This window comes from Limulus polyphemus, unplaced genomic scaffold (assembly GCF_000517525.1).
Source record: "Limulus polyphemus unplaced genomic scaffold, Limulus_polyphemus-2.1.2 Scaffold8013, whole genome shotgun sequence".
Classification (NCBI taxonomy): domain Eukaryota; kingdom Metazoa; phylum Arthropoda; class Merostomata; order Xiphosura; family Limulidae; genus Limulus; species Limulus polyphemus.
The window spans coordinates 1044-21182 of NW_013673623.1; the positions used below are offsets into that span (position 1 = coordinate 1044).

The 20139-nt window shown below is 33.9% G+C and overlaps 1 protein-coding gene across 1 annotated transcript; it reads left to right on the plus strand.

Moving 5' to 3' along the window:
- Positions 1-210: 210 nt before the first annotated feature.
- On the plus strand, positions 211-18041 carry LOC111083048 (solute carrier family 22 member 1-like; the record flags this gene model as incomplete). The annotated part of the gene is made up of 7 exons (XM_022379263.1): positions 211-314; positions 5119-5273; positions 5536-5704; positions 7097-7223; positions 13026-13120; positions 14395-14585; positions 17890-18041. Coding segments are annotated over 7 exons (993 nt in total), but the record flags the coding sequence as incomplete, so codon positions are not given.
- Between the last annotated feature and the right edge of the window lie 2098 nt (positions 18042-20139).

Below are 20139 nucleotides of genomic sequence, written 5' to 3' on the forward strand. Positions count from 1 at the left end.
GTTATTTTACCTGATTAAATATCTTGCTAAAACAAGTTTCATATTATAAACACCTAAACTAATGTTATTTTACCTGATTAAATATCTTGCTAAAACAAGTATCATATTATAAACACCTAAACTAATGTTATTTTTACCTGATTAAATATCTTGCTGAAACAAGTATTATATTATAAACACCTAAACCAATGTTTTCTTCTTGATTCCCAGTGGGACTTGGTGTGTGAGAAGAATCATCTCCCTCACCTAATTTTCACATTATCCAGTATAGGGGGAGCTATTGGGACTCCCTTATATGGTGCTCTGTCGGACAGGTAAGTTTAGTAACGTATCTCACCACAAACGTTAATCGAAAATATATAATTATTTCAGTGTAATAGAATTTTTGGTGTACAATAACGTTTAATAATTATAGTTTAACATAATGAATCCAATATGTGTAAAATATTTAATACTAGTGAAAGTATCCGGCTTCGCTAGGGTTATTAGGTTGATATATTCTAGATGACTTTGTTAGTGTATGTATTCTGAACCCATTTTAGCATAAAAGTATAACCTATATACTTTTGTCGCTCCTTTACTGGATGTTGTCTGTTTATAAAGGTAACCTTCCCTCTGACTTGTCCTCCGATTTTAAACTTAAATAATAAAATAGATAATTAAAAACAATCTTCTTTAATTAACGGAGCCTCTAAATTAGAAAACAACAAATATATTTTCAGTTTTGAAGTTTATACATTTCATTTTATACTTTCAACACATAGCCTCTTAACAACAATATTAGGTTGTACTTTTATCGCTAAACAACATGATATAAAGACATTGTTGGAACGCATTGTTGCCAAAACGCGCTGGCTTTTCTATAAATTAGATTGTTTGTTTGTTTGTTTTGAATTTCGCGCTAAAAGCTATCTGCGCTAGCCGTCCCTAATTTAGCAGTGTAAGACTAGAGGGAAGGCAGCTAGTCATCACCACCCACCGCCAACTTTTGGGCTACTCTTTTACCAACGAATAATGGGATTGACCGTCACTTATAACGCCCCCATGGCTGAAAGGGCGAGCATGTTTGGTGTGACAGGGATTCGAACCCACGACCCTCAGATTGCGAGTCGAGCCCCCAACCACCTGGCCATGCCGGGCTTCTATATATTAGAAGTTGTTATATAAGGAACCACTTATTTTCTATATGGTATTTCGCTAAACTGCCTCATTAAATAGATGCACATGCACGTAGATAAATAAGTAATAATACCCAGGTGCAAACCCTCAGAGTTCACTTAGTATGGGTGCATAATTTCAGGTTTATAGGTTCTTTGCTCTTGGTGCTGTTGGGTCACATATCTTTTCGTATATGATTTTTAGCTGGCTTGCCTCACAAAAGGATGTGCTCGCACATTCACGTACATAATTAATAATACCCAGGTACACACCCTCAGGATTCACTTAGTATGGGTGCAAAATTTCAGGTTTCTAGGTTCTTTACTCTTTGAGCTATGGCGGTCACATATTATTTTCTATGTGATTTCTCGCTGGCTTACTTCATAAAAAGATGCACACGCGCATGTGGATAAGTAATAATACCTAGTTTCACACCCTCAGGATCCACTTAGTATGTATGCAAAATTTCAGGTTTCTAGATTCTTTTCTTTTGGAGTTATGGCGGTCACAAACACACAGACACGCCCTTTTATCATTACAGATATAATATATTCAAGGAGGAAATGATTTGATACCTTAAGTATCTAACATAAAGACTTCTTTAAGGCATTTTATTTTGTCACACTGGTCCAATTAAAACAATGACGAACAGTTCTTGTATTGATTTGAATAACTTATACAAAATATTTCACTTTCCCAAACAGTACCGAATTTAGGTATAACTACCCACTTTTTAGAATACACAATCAAGTTGTTCTGTGTTACCAGACTGTTAATTGGCTCACTGATGAGACTATAAGACTATCAAGTAGTCAACTAAGACTTTCTGCATTACCATGGACTCTGCCTGCGTGGTATTTAATCTGATAAGGTTACTGATCCAGCTATCAACCTCATCTAGCCTATTGTCCCAAGTTACTTTAAGGCTACAACACAAGCACAAAGTAGAATGATTTATCCAAATCAATAATGATTGACCATATGAATATTGGTGAAAATTATGTAAAGCACTCATGACAGCTAACAGTTAGCTTCTAGTAGTATAATATGCTGTAATATACTATCGCCCTCTTCAGTCCTTGTTGTTTTCGTGATAGCACAGCTACTACTCCAAAGTTACTGGCATCTGTATCAATTCGATGTTCTGCAATGTAGGTACTGCTAGGACCGTTTGGTCCTTTCTAGAAAGTATCTGCACTACTTTTAAATATATGTTTCAATTCTTGCTGATGTATTGATACAAATACAATCAGCTTTGCCCATGCAGTTGTAGTCGGGGGTCTCCAGTTAATTTCATTGTCTGGGCTGACCAACACTTCTGTTGTTTTGGTGGTAGGTCCACAATCTCTACCATTTCACATTGTCCAATTTCTTGCTCATGCTTCAATTTCTGAGCACTATTTGAGAAAATTGTCACAACCATAGTAAAACATATTTTGTTTGGTGGCATCATAGCACGTCCAACCGATACTCAATCTGGTAATTTCGCATCAGGAACTGCCAGTTCCTTGAATCCAAAACCACAGGTGCCACAATAAATAATCATCTCAAAATCAGGGAGAATTGTCTCAGCTCTCTTTACTCCTACCTTGCCTCTTTTTATACATTTCTGGTGTAAACTCTTCTAAGTGAAACTTTTACCCATATTACTTCTATATGTACAGTATAGAATATCTGCATACTCATGGTATCTTGGATTTTCACACTAACCTGTTCAAATTCATTCAGTGGCATTCAGTGTGCAATTACTTCACCCAGTTTCTCTTCTCAATCTCAGAAATACCTCTTACCCAAGATTCTTGATTGTACTAATATCTGATTGGACCTTGTATTTACAATCATCTAACACTTGAGTCCATCAATCGATCAAACTCTCCTGCTACTTATATGCATAAACAAAAGTCTGTTCCTTTCCACTCTTCATGGATGAGGCTTGTCTAACAATGATTAGTCTAGACCCAAAAAAGAAGTCCTCAAAAGTTTAACTGTTTCTCTGGTACATTCAGCTTCTTGTCGAACCAACACTTGTTCCTGTAATAAACCCTTTTCTCACAATAATAACATTCAATATTTTTCCTACTCTTAGTTGTGTTTTCTGCTTTTCCTATTCCAAATGACTAAATAAGTATATTTTCCTCTAGCTGACTAAAATTCATTCTCCATAAATTTGTATACTTGTGTTGCCATTTTTCCTATTTTGTTTTCAAAATTATCAATAAACCTCTTCCATGGTTACTGGTTTCTAGTGTTTATGCTGTAAAATGCTTCCTGTTGTCACCACTAACCAATTTATGTTCTTGGCTATAGCTTACAGTTGATACCATGCATGCTCCCATTTCCAATACATGTGCTAAAACTCTTGGACAGCCTGAAGCTAAGCTTGTTTAATATGTATTTTTAATTTAATGTCATCTATATCACCAATGCTCTGATCCCGTAACAACACTTGCAACGGGCAAGCTTCTTGTTGTAGTGTCTTCTAGTTATGTCTTACCCTTTTCCTAAAATGGACTCGACATGCCTATTTCTGATATATAGCCCCAAACCTTTGCTCTAAACATATAGTCAGAGATATGTAGTCCTCCTGGAGATGTATGGGCAGGTGTTCCAAGACTTCTAAAATGTTCCATTCCGCCGCTATGTTTCAAGCTGAATCACGCTCTATTCTTATGACTCATCATTACCTATAGCCAACAATTGGAATTGGGAGAAATATACTTCCCACGGAACTGATCCATTAAACTCCTGGGGTTGTTTTTGCACCTTAATTATACTTTGATCCTATGTGTAGGAAGGTTGCGCAAAAGTGCTAAAAAATCCAAAAGTATCCTGCAAGGCCTTTTCTTTCTTTCGTGGGTGATATGAACTGTTTGGAGAATGTTGAAATATTATCTATTCAGATAGAGATTGTATCACTAGATTTGCCTACTCTTTACTCTACTTCCCTCACTTCTGCATCACAATCCTGCCTATATATTCTATCACCTAGAGAAAATAAGATTTCAGTTTTCTGTTGTGCTTGTTTTGCTAAGTCTTTACTCTACAATTAGGCCTGTTTTTCTAAGGCTTCTTCTAAATAAGTCAGTACAGTCTGTTGGTTTATTTACAGCTTTCATCCAACCACGATGGCGATCTTCCTTTTCAACTCTTGGAGATTCCACTGCACGTTTTGTACTTACTCCTTAACAGTAATCATGTTGAAATACTTCAAATAGTCTCTTCTTTCTTAAACTTGAAAAAAGACAAAATTTAAAGATTCCACTCTTGACACCAAATTTTTACGCTGGTCCAATTAAACCAACGACGACCAGTCCATGTTTTGATTTGAATAACTATTTTATTAGCAACTTATACAAAATATTTCACTTTTCCAAATAATACCATACTCAGGCCTATCTACCTAGTTTTAGGCTACATAATCAAGTTGTCTCCCTGACATTGTAATATTAATTAACTAGCTGAAGAGAATATAAGACTCCCAAAACCTTCATTTACTGTGCTATATATCGAACTCTTAATCAAAACTGAAAACTTACAAGAAATTTCTCCAAACGATGCTAATGCGTATAATTTACACCAGATTATACCAAATTACATTGAATGCATTTAGTGCCCTCTCTTCAAAATCTTTAGCAACAATACAAATAATTATAATACATAATTTTTCAACTAACAGTAATTGAGATACATTATTTTAATTGTTCATAACAATATATTTTACCAAGTATAATATATTTGTTGTAGTGCAAAACCACATTGAACTGTGTTCTGTTCACTCTGGGGAAACGAGCCCCAGAATTTAGTATTGTAAGTCACTGAACGTAGTACTAACCCACCAGGGGGCTACTATATGTAAAATTCACCCACAACATGTCTGTATGTGTAACTATGAGATAAAATAATTACTGAAAGAATGTAAATAAGTTTCATGATAAATAATTATGTTATTTGTTTTATCAGAATAGGAAGGAAGACGACCTTTTACATCAGTGTAACTGTAAATCTTGTAGCAGGTGTGATTTCTCTGGTTGTGCCCAGTTTTACTGCTTTTGCTGTTTTTCGATTGTTTCATGGTACAATGTTCCCAGAAATATTCTGTGGATCCTATATTTTAGGTAAGTTTCTCCTGAGTAACACTTGAAACTACCTTTATAGTAAAAGAAAAATGTGTATGCAGAATATTCTTTAAGGTAGTCATAAAATAGTTTTACACGTTTAACCCAGAAAAATCAGTTTTGGCAACTTGACATCTAAGTGTAAAATTGCTTTCATTCTGCTGTAAAAAAATAAGCAAAAACATTACACGTATTCTTCTTTATTTAATTGGATTTTATGTTTATTATATTCTAGTTAATTCATTCTTCATCTCTTTTATAGTAACTGAAAACGTTGGTCAGGAGAAACGAACCCATATTTTGGGCATTGCCAGCATTGGCTGGACAATAAGTATGTGCAGTTTGCCACTCATAGCTTTTGTGTGCAGGGATTGGAGAATTCTTGGTTTTATAACCACTTCCTTCTGCATTCCTTTCTTTTTCTACTGGAGGTACAGTTGTAATAATTATAATATTGTTATACTTTATTTTTCTATGAAATAATTGTCCCATTAATAAATAGTGATAATGCTTAATCTTATATCCCATAAAAGAGGATGTATTTCATGATTTGACCAATTCTATAGATGAAAGTAAGATTTGTTCAGCCGTTAATGTATATTAGACCCTATAACTTGTTCAATGAAACGTAGCCAAGAAACTATAGATTAGGGTACATATACATACGTTTCTTTAGATTTCTCTCAGATGTAAATCACAACATGAAACTACTCAGATGTAAATCACAACATGAAACTACTCAGATGTAAATCACAACATGAAACTACTCAGATGTAAATCACAACATGAAACTATGTTATGAGTGACTACAGTATGCAATTTTCTACAGTGTGAAATTATCAAATTTCATTCAATTTTCCTATCATCGAAAGATGACATCTTGAAGGACAAACTGCATTCGGGCATTAATAGTCAGTGTTAGATACAAAGTTAACGAAGTTGATCTTCAGAAACAGCAGGCAAATTTTTATTCAGCAATATATATATGTATATTTATTTTCAAAGCTACGTTAAACAGAATGTCCAACATTATCCCTATGTTCTATAATACACCTGTACGAGTAAGTATCTGTGCTGTTTCTTACTCAAGAATAAAACCCCAAATTCTAGTATTATAAACTAGAAGTTTCTTGATGAACCAACAGGAGGATAAACAGTTAAAGAATAATCAGAATACCAAATGTTCTAACTTGGAAAAGACAAACCTTATTTTATACAACAGTACCAAGAATTCCCACAACTTGTTTTTATACAAATCAAGCATCTGATGATCCTTCACGTGATCTGATATACAAATAACTGTCTTCAAGTGTACATAGTTTTCTCTTACTCTGATGATCCACTTGCCAACTTGAAATGGCTCAAATACTTGAAAGTGCTTCAAGTTATTCATGAATAATGGCTGGTCTTCAAAGAAGACAGACGTTTCACTCATGTGGAGAGTTACATGACAAAATGAAACACACCCATCATAGTATACTGTTGCTGTAGTTATCACTAGTTTCTCTAGCAGAATGCAGAACAGTTTCTGAATCAGTTAGTCAGTTACAAGAAGCGTATAAAACCAGACGAACATAAGTATCATAAGTATGTAAACGATCGATATATGTCCATTCTATATTATGTTATCGTACATTGTCTATTTTAAACCTGAATTACATATTTGTAACTCTGCAAATAAACTCCTTGCATTGTACTACAATATAACACCAAACGCCAATAACCGAATGAACACATACAATGAGGACATATTCTCGTTACTTCTTATTATTGATCATTACTTTGGTACGTCCTCCTAATAATTTTTTTCCTTCACATTTCAGATTTTTGCCTGAATCTCCACGCTGGTTGGTGTCTGTTGAACGTTATGAAGAGGCAGCAGTTATTCTGACCAGAATTGCAAAGACAAATAAATACCCTGTCCCTACTGATCTACTATTCAAACTAAAGGTGACATCATTTGTTACTTACAGTATTATTCCTAACATTAACAAACTGATATTTTTCAGGAATGATAGCTCACACAATCAAAATGATATAGAGACAAATATTCGACACTCCAGTAAGCTGGAAATCCTTTATTTATCTATGTTGTATGTGAAGTTATTTGTTTCTTTGAAAAATACTTCCATAGTTTTGGTTTCAACAAAATCGAACTCAGTGTGGAAAGGAGGTGTTGTTATCTATGCATTGTAATCCTTCTACCTAGGAGTTACCAAGGTGGGTTTATCACACAATTGTGGGGTCTAAGAAGCACGTTTATAGGTAGATAACGTCGAATATGGTATAAAAGTTTATGTTATTGGCCCATCCAAGGTCCCAGGTGTGCCATGTTTTAAATTCTGTTCATATCTCATTCACAAACTAGCTTCAGCAAACTTATGACACATCCTTGAGTGACAAAGTAAAGTGTGCTAACGTGGTTTCCTTTTGAATTCATATCTTCTTGAGGTAGCTATAAAAGTAATTGTGGATAATGTAGAGACGTAATCGGTTCATAAGGACCTCTGAGAATCACAAGAGAACCTATGAATCCCATGGCAGAGCTGGTTGAGTATAATGCTGTTACCTTTAACTATTGTAGTAAGCTGCAAACAACAGTCTATGGGCACAATAAAGGGATTCATTTCTGGAGAAACACACTTTATGTTTTGCCAGTACATGGGTCTATCGTCTCTTTATGATGCTTATAAATCATAGTTAGCCAACTTATTATATTGCATTATGTGCTTCTTTACTCAAGCACTCATTTAATGTTGTAGCTTGGGTTTAATAGTGATAAAAAAACTGCTGTACTTAACTTTGTAAGAATCTAGTGTAAATTCATTCTTACACAATCAACTCACATTTCATACTACATATTATGAAACGAACTGTTGAATAAGCTGAGATTTTTTTATTGTACAGTTTCGTATCTAGAGACCACGGTTATACAAGATAAAAGATCTGGTTTGGAAATAATGGTGACGCAAATTAAACAAATAGTTTGATTAAATTACCTAAAGTTATGAATGAATTATTTCTGGTATATTTTATATTTGTTCTAGTCTTACTACAAATATCAGATAGTAGTTGGCTATTAATATTTCCTCACTTAAGGTTCGGTTGTAAGCTAGAGGCTATAACACTAACAAAATCAGTATTTTTAAACCCGCTGTGGGCACAGCACAGATAGCCCATTGTGTGGCTTTATGTTTAACCACAAGAAAAACAAACCACGTTCTAATAACGGATTCTCTGAGCCACCATAGAACCACAACAAGCCATAGCAGATTCAATAGAGTCACCCGATGTTGAACAAATGGGAACAGAAGGATGGCTCAATTGCTGTTCAAGTATTTGCAATCAGCAGTATCCAACTTCTTCAAGTGACTCAAAGAAAGACCCCAAGGGGAATGATAACTAGCCAAAGAAGGATGGGATGATTCTGCAATATCATCCAATATGAGACACATTTCAGTCACCTGTGTCTGGATATACGATCTAAGAAAGTTGCAAATGCCTGAAGTAAGGTGAGTTGTAGAAGAGCTAGAGCCCCATAATGACCTAATGCAGGGTCTTTAGTTGAAGTATAAACAAAGTTTATGATACAATTAGATCAAATGGGGTATGATAGATCTTGAGCATAGAACACGTATCCACACCTTAAGAGTTGATATAAAGGCTGCAGAGGATGTTCATTGTCTCTGATCAATTGACGTTTAGCTACTTTATATCTAGAATAGAATTCAGCTTTAAGACCAAGAGAAGTTCCAATAAATTTGACTCAGCCACCACATGAATTGCAGCACATCCTAAATATAGATAGGACTCGGTGTACAATACCCACTGATGATAGAAATGGATGCAAACACTTTTAAATGAAAAAAAATAAAAACATTTGCAGTGGTCTTCCTACACAACCGACTTAAAGCAATTTCAACTCATGTTCAACATATTTGGTATCTAAAGAACAGCTGAAAATTTTAAATTCATTGACATAGAATCTGTCTGCAATTCTGATAAGACATAACTCAGTGACGGTATTAATTTTATTTTTAAAAAAGTGTAACACTCATGCTGCATGTTAACCTGAATTATAATATGAAATGTACGGTTGATTGTACATGGTCTCAGAATAACGTCTCAGCTTAAACAATTATGAATAAAATAGTAAAATGGCCATATATCCCATATACGTGGAAGCCATGATGCTATAATCTTTCTCAAAATAAAAGAGGACAAAAACAAAATGCTCCATCCTGATAAATGCTTCCCTGATTGCATAAGCCATCATTAACAGAACTTTGAAAGACAACTAATTAAAGCAATAGTTCTAGAATTAGAAAGTATCTTGTGATCCTCATCAGAGTTAAAATTTGTAAAGATAATAGTCTGAGACCATACATCCGTAAAAAAGTTCCTCCTCTCCAATCTGGTTATAAACAACCAAAAGAAGATCTAGAGGGCAGGATTGAGATATAATGGCATCTTCTAAGGAATGTCATCTAGTCTGACTGTTGTACTGCCAGACACATTGAGTTCCGAAAAAGTAATGGTTGTTTATAGTTAAACAGATGATTGGGTTGAGAGCAAGGTGGTATTCCTTCAGCCCTTGTCCTGATTGTCATGAAGAGGTGAATATGATTGAATGGTGTAAAATTCTTTTGCCAAGGATTTTAGCAATACCCATAAAAGAGCAATATCTTTACCATCACGTTCTAAGACCTAACGTGGATTGGAAGTAAATTTTCAATTCACCTTTTTAATCTTACCCCAAAAACATTAAAACTGACGGCGGAAGAAACACTGGGAGTGAATTTAATTCAATATTCCTTCTGGCTGAGACATCTGACCTGCTTGGAATGGACTTGAGCCTGTTGAAAGACTATTGGCTAGAAAAAGTAGGATACTTACAGAAAACATTCCACGCCAATTTATGAGCCTTCTGTGCTCGTGGATAAGGATAGTATGTACAATGTGTTAAAGTTTAAGGGCAACTAAGAACACGTACCATATAATACAACCGATTATTACCTCTACACAGATGTTAATGACAGCAAGATCAATCTATCTAAGACAATGGTGAAGGAGGATCAGTTAGCCTTCTCCAACGTCCACTGTTGCACGAGTCCGGTGATACCACCTGTGGAAAACCTCACTCAGAATGATTGATAAGTTATAACTGCCTCGCTAAACAATGGAAAAGAGATCAATGATAGTAAAAGGCTAACTTTTGGCATGAAAATAATAATATATTACTCAGTAATAAAGAGTGAAAGGTTGTAATCTTAGAGCACAGGTCGACTCCTCTCACAAATATCTTTACCATCCCAGAGTAAATTATGCCCATTAAAGTCTTACAGAATGAAGAAGAGGTATTGGAACTGTTTGATATGATAATCAAGTTCTGCCTGATCTAAATCTTCTACTGGTGACAAGCCAAGAGAACATAATGTGGTGGTTTAAGCAATGAAGACCTTGATGGCAACAATGTCCAGTGGTGTATTGAATGACACAATCATGGTCAACCAGCAGTGCTAAATCTATTTGAGCCCATCAAATAACCTGTCTTTCCTGTAAAACTAAAATGACAAATAAATAGCGACAGGATCGCCAGTTTTCAGCAATGTATCCTGTGAGAATGGCGAAAATAAGTCAAGGCCTTGATGTTATCCAAATCAGAATGATATCCTTGACAGTTTCAGTTTGTTGTTTTTATTTGGATAGAGTCTATCAAGTTCACGAATCCTGACCTGGATCAAAGTCGCAACCTCATCCAAACAACGTCATTCTAGTGAATTAGGGAAGTACATAATATAGGTCCTATGAAAGAGCCCAGTGTAATTGGGCCCGTTTACTTACAGTTGGCAGTTATGGAGAATGATATAGGAAAATATTTGATTTTCCCTAAATGAAGAAGACCCTTAATGTGACTACAGAAAGACTGCATGACAGTGAAATACTGCAGCAGAATAAACTCACTTTGGAAGAGGGGTCACCATCGTCGGTGTCTTTGGATAAGGTATGTTGTTAATGGTTTTCACTGGCTATATCTCTTTCTCTTTATTCTATTTAGCACATGACTAACAATTTGAGATTGGATACCTGAAAAGTTGCACTCATTATCATGGTCCTTGTCTCCACAATAAGCACAAGCTAAAAATACCATGGCAAGGCCTTTCTGAGAGTCCAAACCACTGACAGTTAAAACGATGAAGAGGATTAGGAATATAAGACCTGATCATGCATTTCAGATACCCTGCTTTATCATTGTCATTTGGTCTGGATGTTGCAAAAACCCTACTTGGCTCATATATTTCATTCTTTCAAGTGGAAATATGCCTCAGTGCTGAGAAATCGAAGAGACCTATAAGAAGCTTCGACTCAGGGATGTTAAGGATATCACACTTAACTGCAACTTCTCTTGAGAAATACAAAGTATCTTGAGGAACAATTTTAATGGTATATCACCACTACATTTTGACTTCAACAAGAGTTCACTCTCATGTGGTTGTAAGATTTCGACCAACAATTTATTAGTTGACTCCGGAGAGTTGGAAAGTCCAACTAAGCCCTTATGAATAAAAAGGATACTTTTGTGAAAGAGACTTTTCTGATAGAGAGATTAAAATCAGAAAATAAAATACAAGGAGTAAAGTTGATGGCGACAGTGGTCGCTTACTCTTGGTTAGTGTTTTGTTTCAGAATTTTAGTATCCATAAAATGTAAAAAGGCGGTGCCCACTAATCCCACCAACCATGGAATCCAACAAGATGATGTGTTTTACTGTCTTACTAGGAGAATGTAGTAGCATCTGGGTTTGAAGGAACTATACCATAACATCAGTAACAGACATAATGTCCACAACACCCTTTGTGGATGGCTGATACTGGAACTTGAATAATTTCAGCCACAACAAACAAGCCAATTGAAATTGGGGAACCGCCGCAAGTCCGTCCGTCTTCAGGTATTCAAGACCATTATGGTGTATTGAAGTGTCCCAAACACCATATAACCACCAGAAGCTTTTCCTTCCCATCATTGGTCGCCAAATATGGCATTCTGGTGTTTAAATGTTTGAATAACAGAGAAAGTAAACTGTACAGAGAATATGACCTACAATTTTGTAGTTCTGATCATAAAAGGGGATTAATGATAAAGTCCAAGTGAACTGGCTAATTTCAATGCATTAACGAATATAGCTTAACGAATATCCATTTATATGTTTTTGTTAGAACATATATTTAATAAAGAAACATCATAATATTGTTATTGATTCCACAAAAAGAAGATTTTGGGTAAAAATATATAATATATTCTCCACAGGAAGCGTGTAATTAAATGGACTTTGATCACCAGGTAGTGACAGATTAAATTTACCAGGGTTTAACTTTTGTAAAACTTCAATCATTAATACAACACACGTAAAATCTGAAATGTAATATTAAAAGACAAGTTGCGTCCAAATGATGTACATTATTTTTTGAAAAATGTCTGGGAAATCGCTGGAACGACTGTCACCAAACTAGGAATTTAGACTTCGGCCCACTAGCTTAACACATAAAGGAAGTTGACGTTTGCATCTGACCCCTTCCCATATCAGATCCAGGAACCCCTCTATCTTCCCCCTGCATCAAACGTTTACATCAACTAGTTTTCCTAAAATAATGAAATATTCACTTCTTCTTCTTACTCCTATTGAATACATTGTTTGTTATGTGAATAGTTCTGAGTGGATAATAAAACAAAAAATACTATCTTCGTTTGCAGGAAATAGGAAAAAAGAGAGAAAAAAGACACAATATAACGAGTTTTTTCAGTCATCGAAAACTACGGAAACATTTCTTGATTGTTACTTTCATTTGGTAAGTAGATATTTTTGATATTGTTACTTTCATTTGGTAAGTAGATATTTTTGATATTGTTACTTTCTTTGGTAAGTAGATATTTTTGATATTGTTACTTTCATTTGGTAAGTAGATATTTTTGATATTGTTACTTTCATTTGGTAAGTAGATATTTTAGATATATGTTACTTTCATTTGGTAAGTAGATATTTTTGATATTGTTACTTTCATTTGGTAAGTAGATATTTTTGATATTGTTACTTTCTTTTGGTGAGTAGATATTTTTGATACTGTTACTTTCATTTGGTAAGTAGATATGTTAGATATTGTTACTTTCATTTGGTAAGTAGATATTTTTGATTCATTTCATTCACAACACTTAATACATTTCTGAATTATAAACTATATAATAACCTTCAGAAATGTTTGGTCAGCCTGCCTTTGTAGTATAAAGCCAGCCCTTATCATTCAAATATTTATCATGTCTTCCATTACAGTCCAATAAGAAAATTATATCTACTATGTCTGAAGACACAATTCCATAGGCCAAACACACTGTTGGAAAAATGAAGCCATCTTAGCTGAAGGTGACTCCTACCCTGTGAAAAGTTATACAGTTCTATATTGATGTTGTTGTCTTCATGCATAGAGTAGTTATTGAGTAAATGCCCGAGTAGTAAAAGAAAAGGTAGTGAATGATCAGATAAACATGTATGAGTTCTTATTCTGACCTGTTTTGTATAAAAGGGTGTGCTTCTGGTATCCACTTTTTCGAAACAACGATTTGTACTTGGTGTGAAGTCATGCCTCGTCATATGCCAAAGGTTATAGGGTATCAAACTATTTGACTGTCCATAAAAGGTACGAAGCAAATTGTCATCGCCAGAACAGTAGGTTACCATCAGTGTACTGTATTCAAAATCATTGGACTACAAGAAACTTTGAGATGGAATACAAATACACTTAGCACCGTCAAACTGAGAAATTCACGTTATAATAAACGTCTACATATGTAATTTATATAATGAGACAGGTTCTATGGACATCATGAACGATTTATTAGAACAGTAAACAATTTTATCAGACACTTGTAGAAAGATATGACCAACTAAGTACTGAATGTTCAATATGAAATGATATAAAGTTATAGACGCTATTTATAATAATTTGATGTTATATTGTGTCATTATACATGATTCGATGAGGTTTTGTTATGATAGGTGAAATGCTGAACTAGTCAATAGCGTCTTCTACAGCTATCACATGGAGACGATATTTCTGCCATATGCCAGGGCAAGGTTTGACAATGACTTTGTGTTCCAGAATGATAAATCCACTGCCCACAGTGCATGTATTGTTCAGGATTATCTTGACCAGGAAGACATTACAAGATTGTTATGGGCAGCAAAGTCTCCACATTTTAATCCCATTGAGAAATGTTGGGTAGAACTGAGCCAAGAAATTGCCTCATCACCTTGTGAAGGTTATTAGATTTCGAGGGGAATGGCCAGAACCTGCAGAACATGTAGTGCTTAAAGGGGACCCAAGCATAAGGGACGCCCACCTTATGAAGAGTTGCCTGTGAATATGTCAAAGTTTGTGAAAGTGTTATTGGAAAGGATAGATGATATTCACCATCAAGTGCGTTCAAACTTGAAAACGTCTGCTGATTCGATGAAGCTATCTTATGATAAGAGATCTACTGAAGTCAGCCTTGAACCAGAAGACAAGGTGTGGTTGTATAATCCCAGGAAGACCAAAGGGAAGTCTCCTAAGTTGTCTTCTCCATGGGAAAGCCCATATGACATAGTGGATAGTCTCTCAGACGTGACTTTCCGGATAAAATGTGGTCGGCGAGGTAAGCCAAAAGTGGTGCATGCCAACAAACTTTGGCATTATCACGGTCGATGACATTTCAGTTGGGACGAAGTGAACAACAGAACAAATGACGCTGCTGAAGACGTGTCACCTGAAAAAGCCACTGTTGAAGAAGAAACTCTATTCAGTTTTGAGAAGAGAAACGGTGAAGCTCTTGATGATGTTACTACCACTGATGTGACTGTTACCGACGATAGGACATTTCCTGATGAAGCAGATGAACCCCACTTGAAGCAGAAGCCAATGAGATGGAGACCAGTATGGAAGAAGATACGTCCCGTAAAATTAAGAGACTTTGTTGAATTTTGATTTTGTGTTTGTATATTCTGTACATTTAATTAAGTTATTGTTAATTGTTATTGGCATAATATAAGTGGCTATTGTTCGGGACGAACAATACTAAGGAAGGGGCAGTGTTACGACATCGAGGTCACGTGACTAGTATCACGCCACGTCGTTCTCGAACATTCACGTCCTTTCCTTAAATCTCGTGATCCTTCTAGATATAGTGGAGTCTTGTATATATAAGACCGGCCACGAATCGACGGGGAGGTAATGAGTAATTGAATGTATGCGGACAGAATATTGTTGGGCACGTGACACGTGAGTTGTAGCATTGTTATAGAGCGATTGTTGAAATTAAGTGTATATCGTAAAGTTGTATTCGGAAAGAATAAACCAGTTTTATTTAAGAAAGGACTTGTGTCGCTAAAGTTTCTTCGGAACGAATTTACGGAAAATTAGCGAACGAACAGAGACGTAACACTATCTTCTCTGCTACTACTCGGATATTTAATCAATAACTACTCCATGTATGTGGACAATAACATCAATATAGAACAGTATACAAACATTTTGGCCAAGATTGTAAATATAAAGGTAACTCATTGATAATCATTATAAGCTAACTTTCTATGTTTGGTTATTAATATTCTTGTGAAATACGGCGTATTAAACGATAAACTAGAATACTGTATAAAATGTGGAGTGTACAATGCTTGTATATAATATATTTTTATATTTGTAATTCAGAACATAATCCATAATAACATCATTCTAAGCTCGCTTTGTGTATTAGAAAAAAATGTAGAAAAGTGTGCTTATTTCTATTAATATTATACAAAAAAAGAGGAGATTCAACTGGAGTAAAATATTATGAATAAATGTCCTGTTACATTAAACTCCACTTTTTGAAAACTCACGATGAGGATGGTTATATATATTTTTGGTTTCGTATCTGAATAATATTTTTGTTTCTTTCTTTATATCTAATGGGTTTTATTTTGTTCTGATTAATTCTTTAGTGACGGAGAGTGCTACACTTGGTTGGTTCCGCTAGAGTCAGTTGTTTAAAATTTAGGATGGTTATATCTGAATCTGTGGTGTCTGATATCTAAGTAATGTCTGACTAAAATTCATGTTGGAAATTGAATTCCAAGATTAAGCAGTCAAACACCACGACTACCTTATCAGGTTGATGATTGTCTCATGTCTGTTAATAAAACAACTTAGTTTTCAATATTAGTGGTAATTAAACTTGATTTGGGAACTTTCGATTTAGGCTGTTTTTGAGTTTTGTTATTCTTCTTTTATAGTCCAACTACTACAAGGATATTTTTAGAATAGTATTCTTTCCAGAAACTGACTGTAATTAGTTTTAGCAGCCGAACAATCTTGAATATTTATTTTACGTCCTGGTGCAGAAGTAAACCATTATAATTTATAATAACTTAACTACTTCTAAATGTTGTTTGGAACTAATTAGAGAATACAGTAAATAATTCAACGTTAAAACTAAACATAATCACTTGGAATATCTATTTACAGTTTGTTTGTTTATTGTTAAGCACAAAGCTGCACACTGGGCTATCGGTGCTGTGAACAACACGGGTATTAAAACCCGGTTTATAGTGGTATGAGCCTTCAGACTTACCACTGAGCCACTGGGGTGGGCTCTGTTTATATAAATAATTTTTAGAAAATAAGACGAAAAAAAATATCAATTTCGTGCATATTTTGTAATTTTCTGTATCGAAAATTTGAATGTTGTGTTGGTTTGTTAAAGTAATGTAGCCTTCCTGTTGCTCAACAATTAAACTGGGGTCTTATAGCGCAAAATTCGGGTTTTGATGCCTGCGGTGGCCCATTGTACAACAAACAAACAAAAAATACTAAATTTACGCGAGAGTATACAATAAATTCAGAAGTGAGGATTTAATAGATGAAGTTATGTTGAGGAGTCGAAGAAACAATAAACAAATTAAACCTACTTACTTGGAGGAAAAGCTAAAGGTATTAGGATACAAACGGCAGTTAACAACACGAAGCTCACATTAGTCCACCTACGCCCAAACTTTTCCATCAGATACCAAGATACAAAATTGGATGGTAGCTCAACAAGCCCAAGAAGAAAGAAGTTTAAAAATTCGTTCCCATATAAATTGGTTACATTGATGTTTAAGCCATAATAACCCATGGAACAAGAAGACCTATAAGAAAAGGTGAGTCAAGGTATGACCTATTAAAGTAAATTAAACTCATATACGATGTGTGTATTTAATTATTGGTTAAAACTATCAAATTATTTTTAAAACTGAATACAAGGATTGACGTCTCTCCTGCAGAGGCTCATGGCATTGTAATATTAAAAGGATTTGGATGTGCAAATCAGTGAGTCACGCGACTGTCGATATAAAGTTGTGGTGGAAAGTCAGTCATTAGCCATTTTGATATTGTTTGATGTTTTATAAGTAGTGCGATGCTACCAAAAATTGAGAAATTTAAGGGAGTTTATATAAAAACACTTTACGATGCAATATATATATATATACACTACAGTCATAAAGATGTGTTGAGATTAGGATTTAGAATTTCTAAGATGAGGATATCCTTTGTTCTTAATGAAACAGGTTCTGGAAAACCTTCATCATGGTGCGTTAGATGTATTGTGGAAAGCGAGGAAGAGTGGTATGCTTTGGACAGCCTTAAGACGGAGGCTCATGCAATAGAAATTACGCTACAGGGATATTATCAAGATGCACGGTTGTCTGACAGTGCATGACAGGACATGACATTGACTGCAAAACTGCAGTAATTCCAGAGTCATTCTAATACAACACATTCAACTTCTGTATAACACGTCACACTTTGATGTTTTCAATGATTAGTCCACGCACTATTAACTAGACCAATCACAGTTCAGCGTTCTTCTGCTACGCCATTATCTGCATGGACTTTTACTAAAAAGGACTGAACTCTAACTAGATCAGCTTCAATGACAGAGATAGAAAATATGCTAAAGTTGAAGTCCCCTAAGTTGTACTTAGATGTTTGATTTTATTTTATGTTTATATATATATATATATATATTAGGTACATTTTATTAAAGTATGTTAAAATTATATGAAACTATTCAGATATTATGCTCATGTCATACTAATCCTGTGAATGATATGGCCATTCCCTGTAAAATCTGTAACAAGTAGTGACAAATATTGTTTCAGTAACGATTTACCTTATTATTTAATTTCTGTAGTGCATATTGATGTATAGAAGACATATTAATACTAGAAATAAACGACCTTATAACACCAAAATGTTGTTTTTATTCAATTAGACACTCAAGGTTTCACTTTTCAGCTTCTTCAGGAGCGTTCACTAAAACACAAACCGAAACTGACAGTTCAAAGCTTCAAAACATTATTGTTTTAGTGAACGTTTCCGAAGAAGCTGTAAAGCGAACTGTTGAGTGGTTAGTTAAATAAAAACAACATCTTGGTGTTATAAGGTCGTTTATTTTTTGTCTTAAAGACTTACCTAACCAGAGAGGAACGACGACAATAATGGCTGATGTTGTTCCAATCCCTATAGCCCTAACAGGAGTTGGGTAGAGTTCTGCAGCCTGTTGGATGACAATCATAAATGCAGCAGTACAGCTAAATTTTCCCAAAAGAGATCCCACGGTTGTTCCAACTGTTTGGAAAATAATGAACTAAAAATCAAAAAACGAACATACTAATCCTGTGAATAATATGGCCATTCTCTGTAAAATATGTACAAAGTAGTGACAAATATTGTTTCAATAAAGATTTAACTTATTACAATGTCACATGTTAGATATTCACGTGAACACTTAAAAAAGTCAAGTTAAAATCAACTGAAACAAAAAGAAAAGATACTGATATTACCAGATAGATAATGTAAGGAGTAAAAAGTATAACTACGCATGCTTTCAAAGTAATTTATCTAATGTTGAATATTGTTTAAAGTAATTTATCTAATATTGAATATTGTTCAAAGTAATTTATCTAATGTTGAATATTGTTTAAAGTAATTTATCTGATATTGAATATTGTTCAAAGTAATTTATCTAATGTTGAATATTGTTTAAAGTAATTTATCTAATATTGAATATTGTTCAAAGTAATTTATCTAATATTCAATATTGTTCCAAGTAATTTATCTAATGTTAAATATTGTTTAAAGTAATTTATCTAATATTGAATATTGTTCAAAGTAATTTATCTAATATTGAATATTGTTCAAAGTATTTCTTCTAATGTTGAATATTGTATGAAGTAATTTATCTAATATGGAATATTGTTTAAAGTAATTATCTAATATTGAATATTGTTCAAAGTAATTTATCTAATATTCAATATTGTTTAAGGTAATTTATCTAATATTGAATATTTTTCAAAGTAATTTATCTAATACTGAATATTGTTCAAAGTATTTCTTCTAATGTTGAATATTGTATGAAGTAATTTATCTAATATGGAATATTGTTTAAAGTAATTTATCTAATATTGAATATTGTTCAAAGTAATTTATCTAATATGGAATATTGTTCAAAGTAATTTATCTAATATTGAATATTGTTCAAAGTATTTTTTCTAATATTGAATATTGTTCAAAGTAATTAAACTAATGTTGAATATTGTTTAAAGTAATTTATCTAATATTGAATATTGTTCAAAGTAATTTATCTAATGTTGAATATTGTTTAAAGTAATTTATCTAATATTGAATATTGTTCAAAGTAATTTATCTAATATTGAATATTGCTCAAAGTATTTTTTTCTAATATTGAATATTGTTTAAAGTAATTTATCTAATATGAAATATTGTTTAAAGTAATTTATCTAATACGGAATATT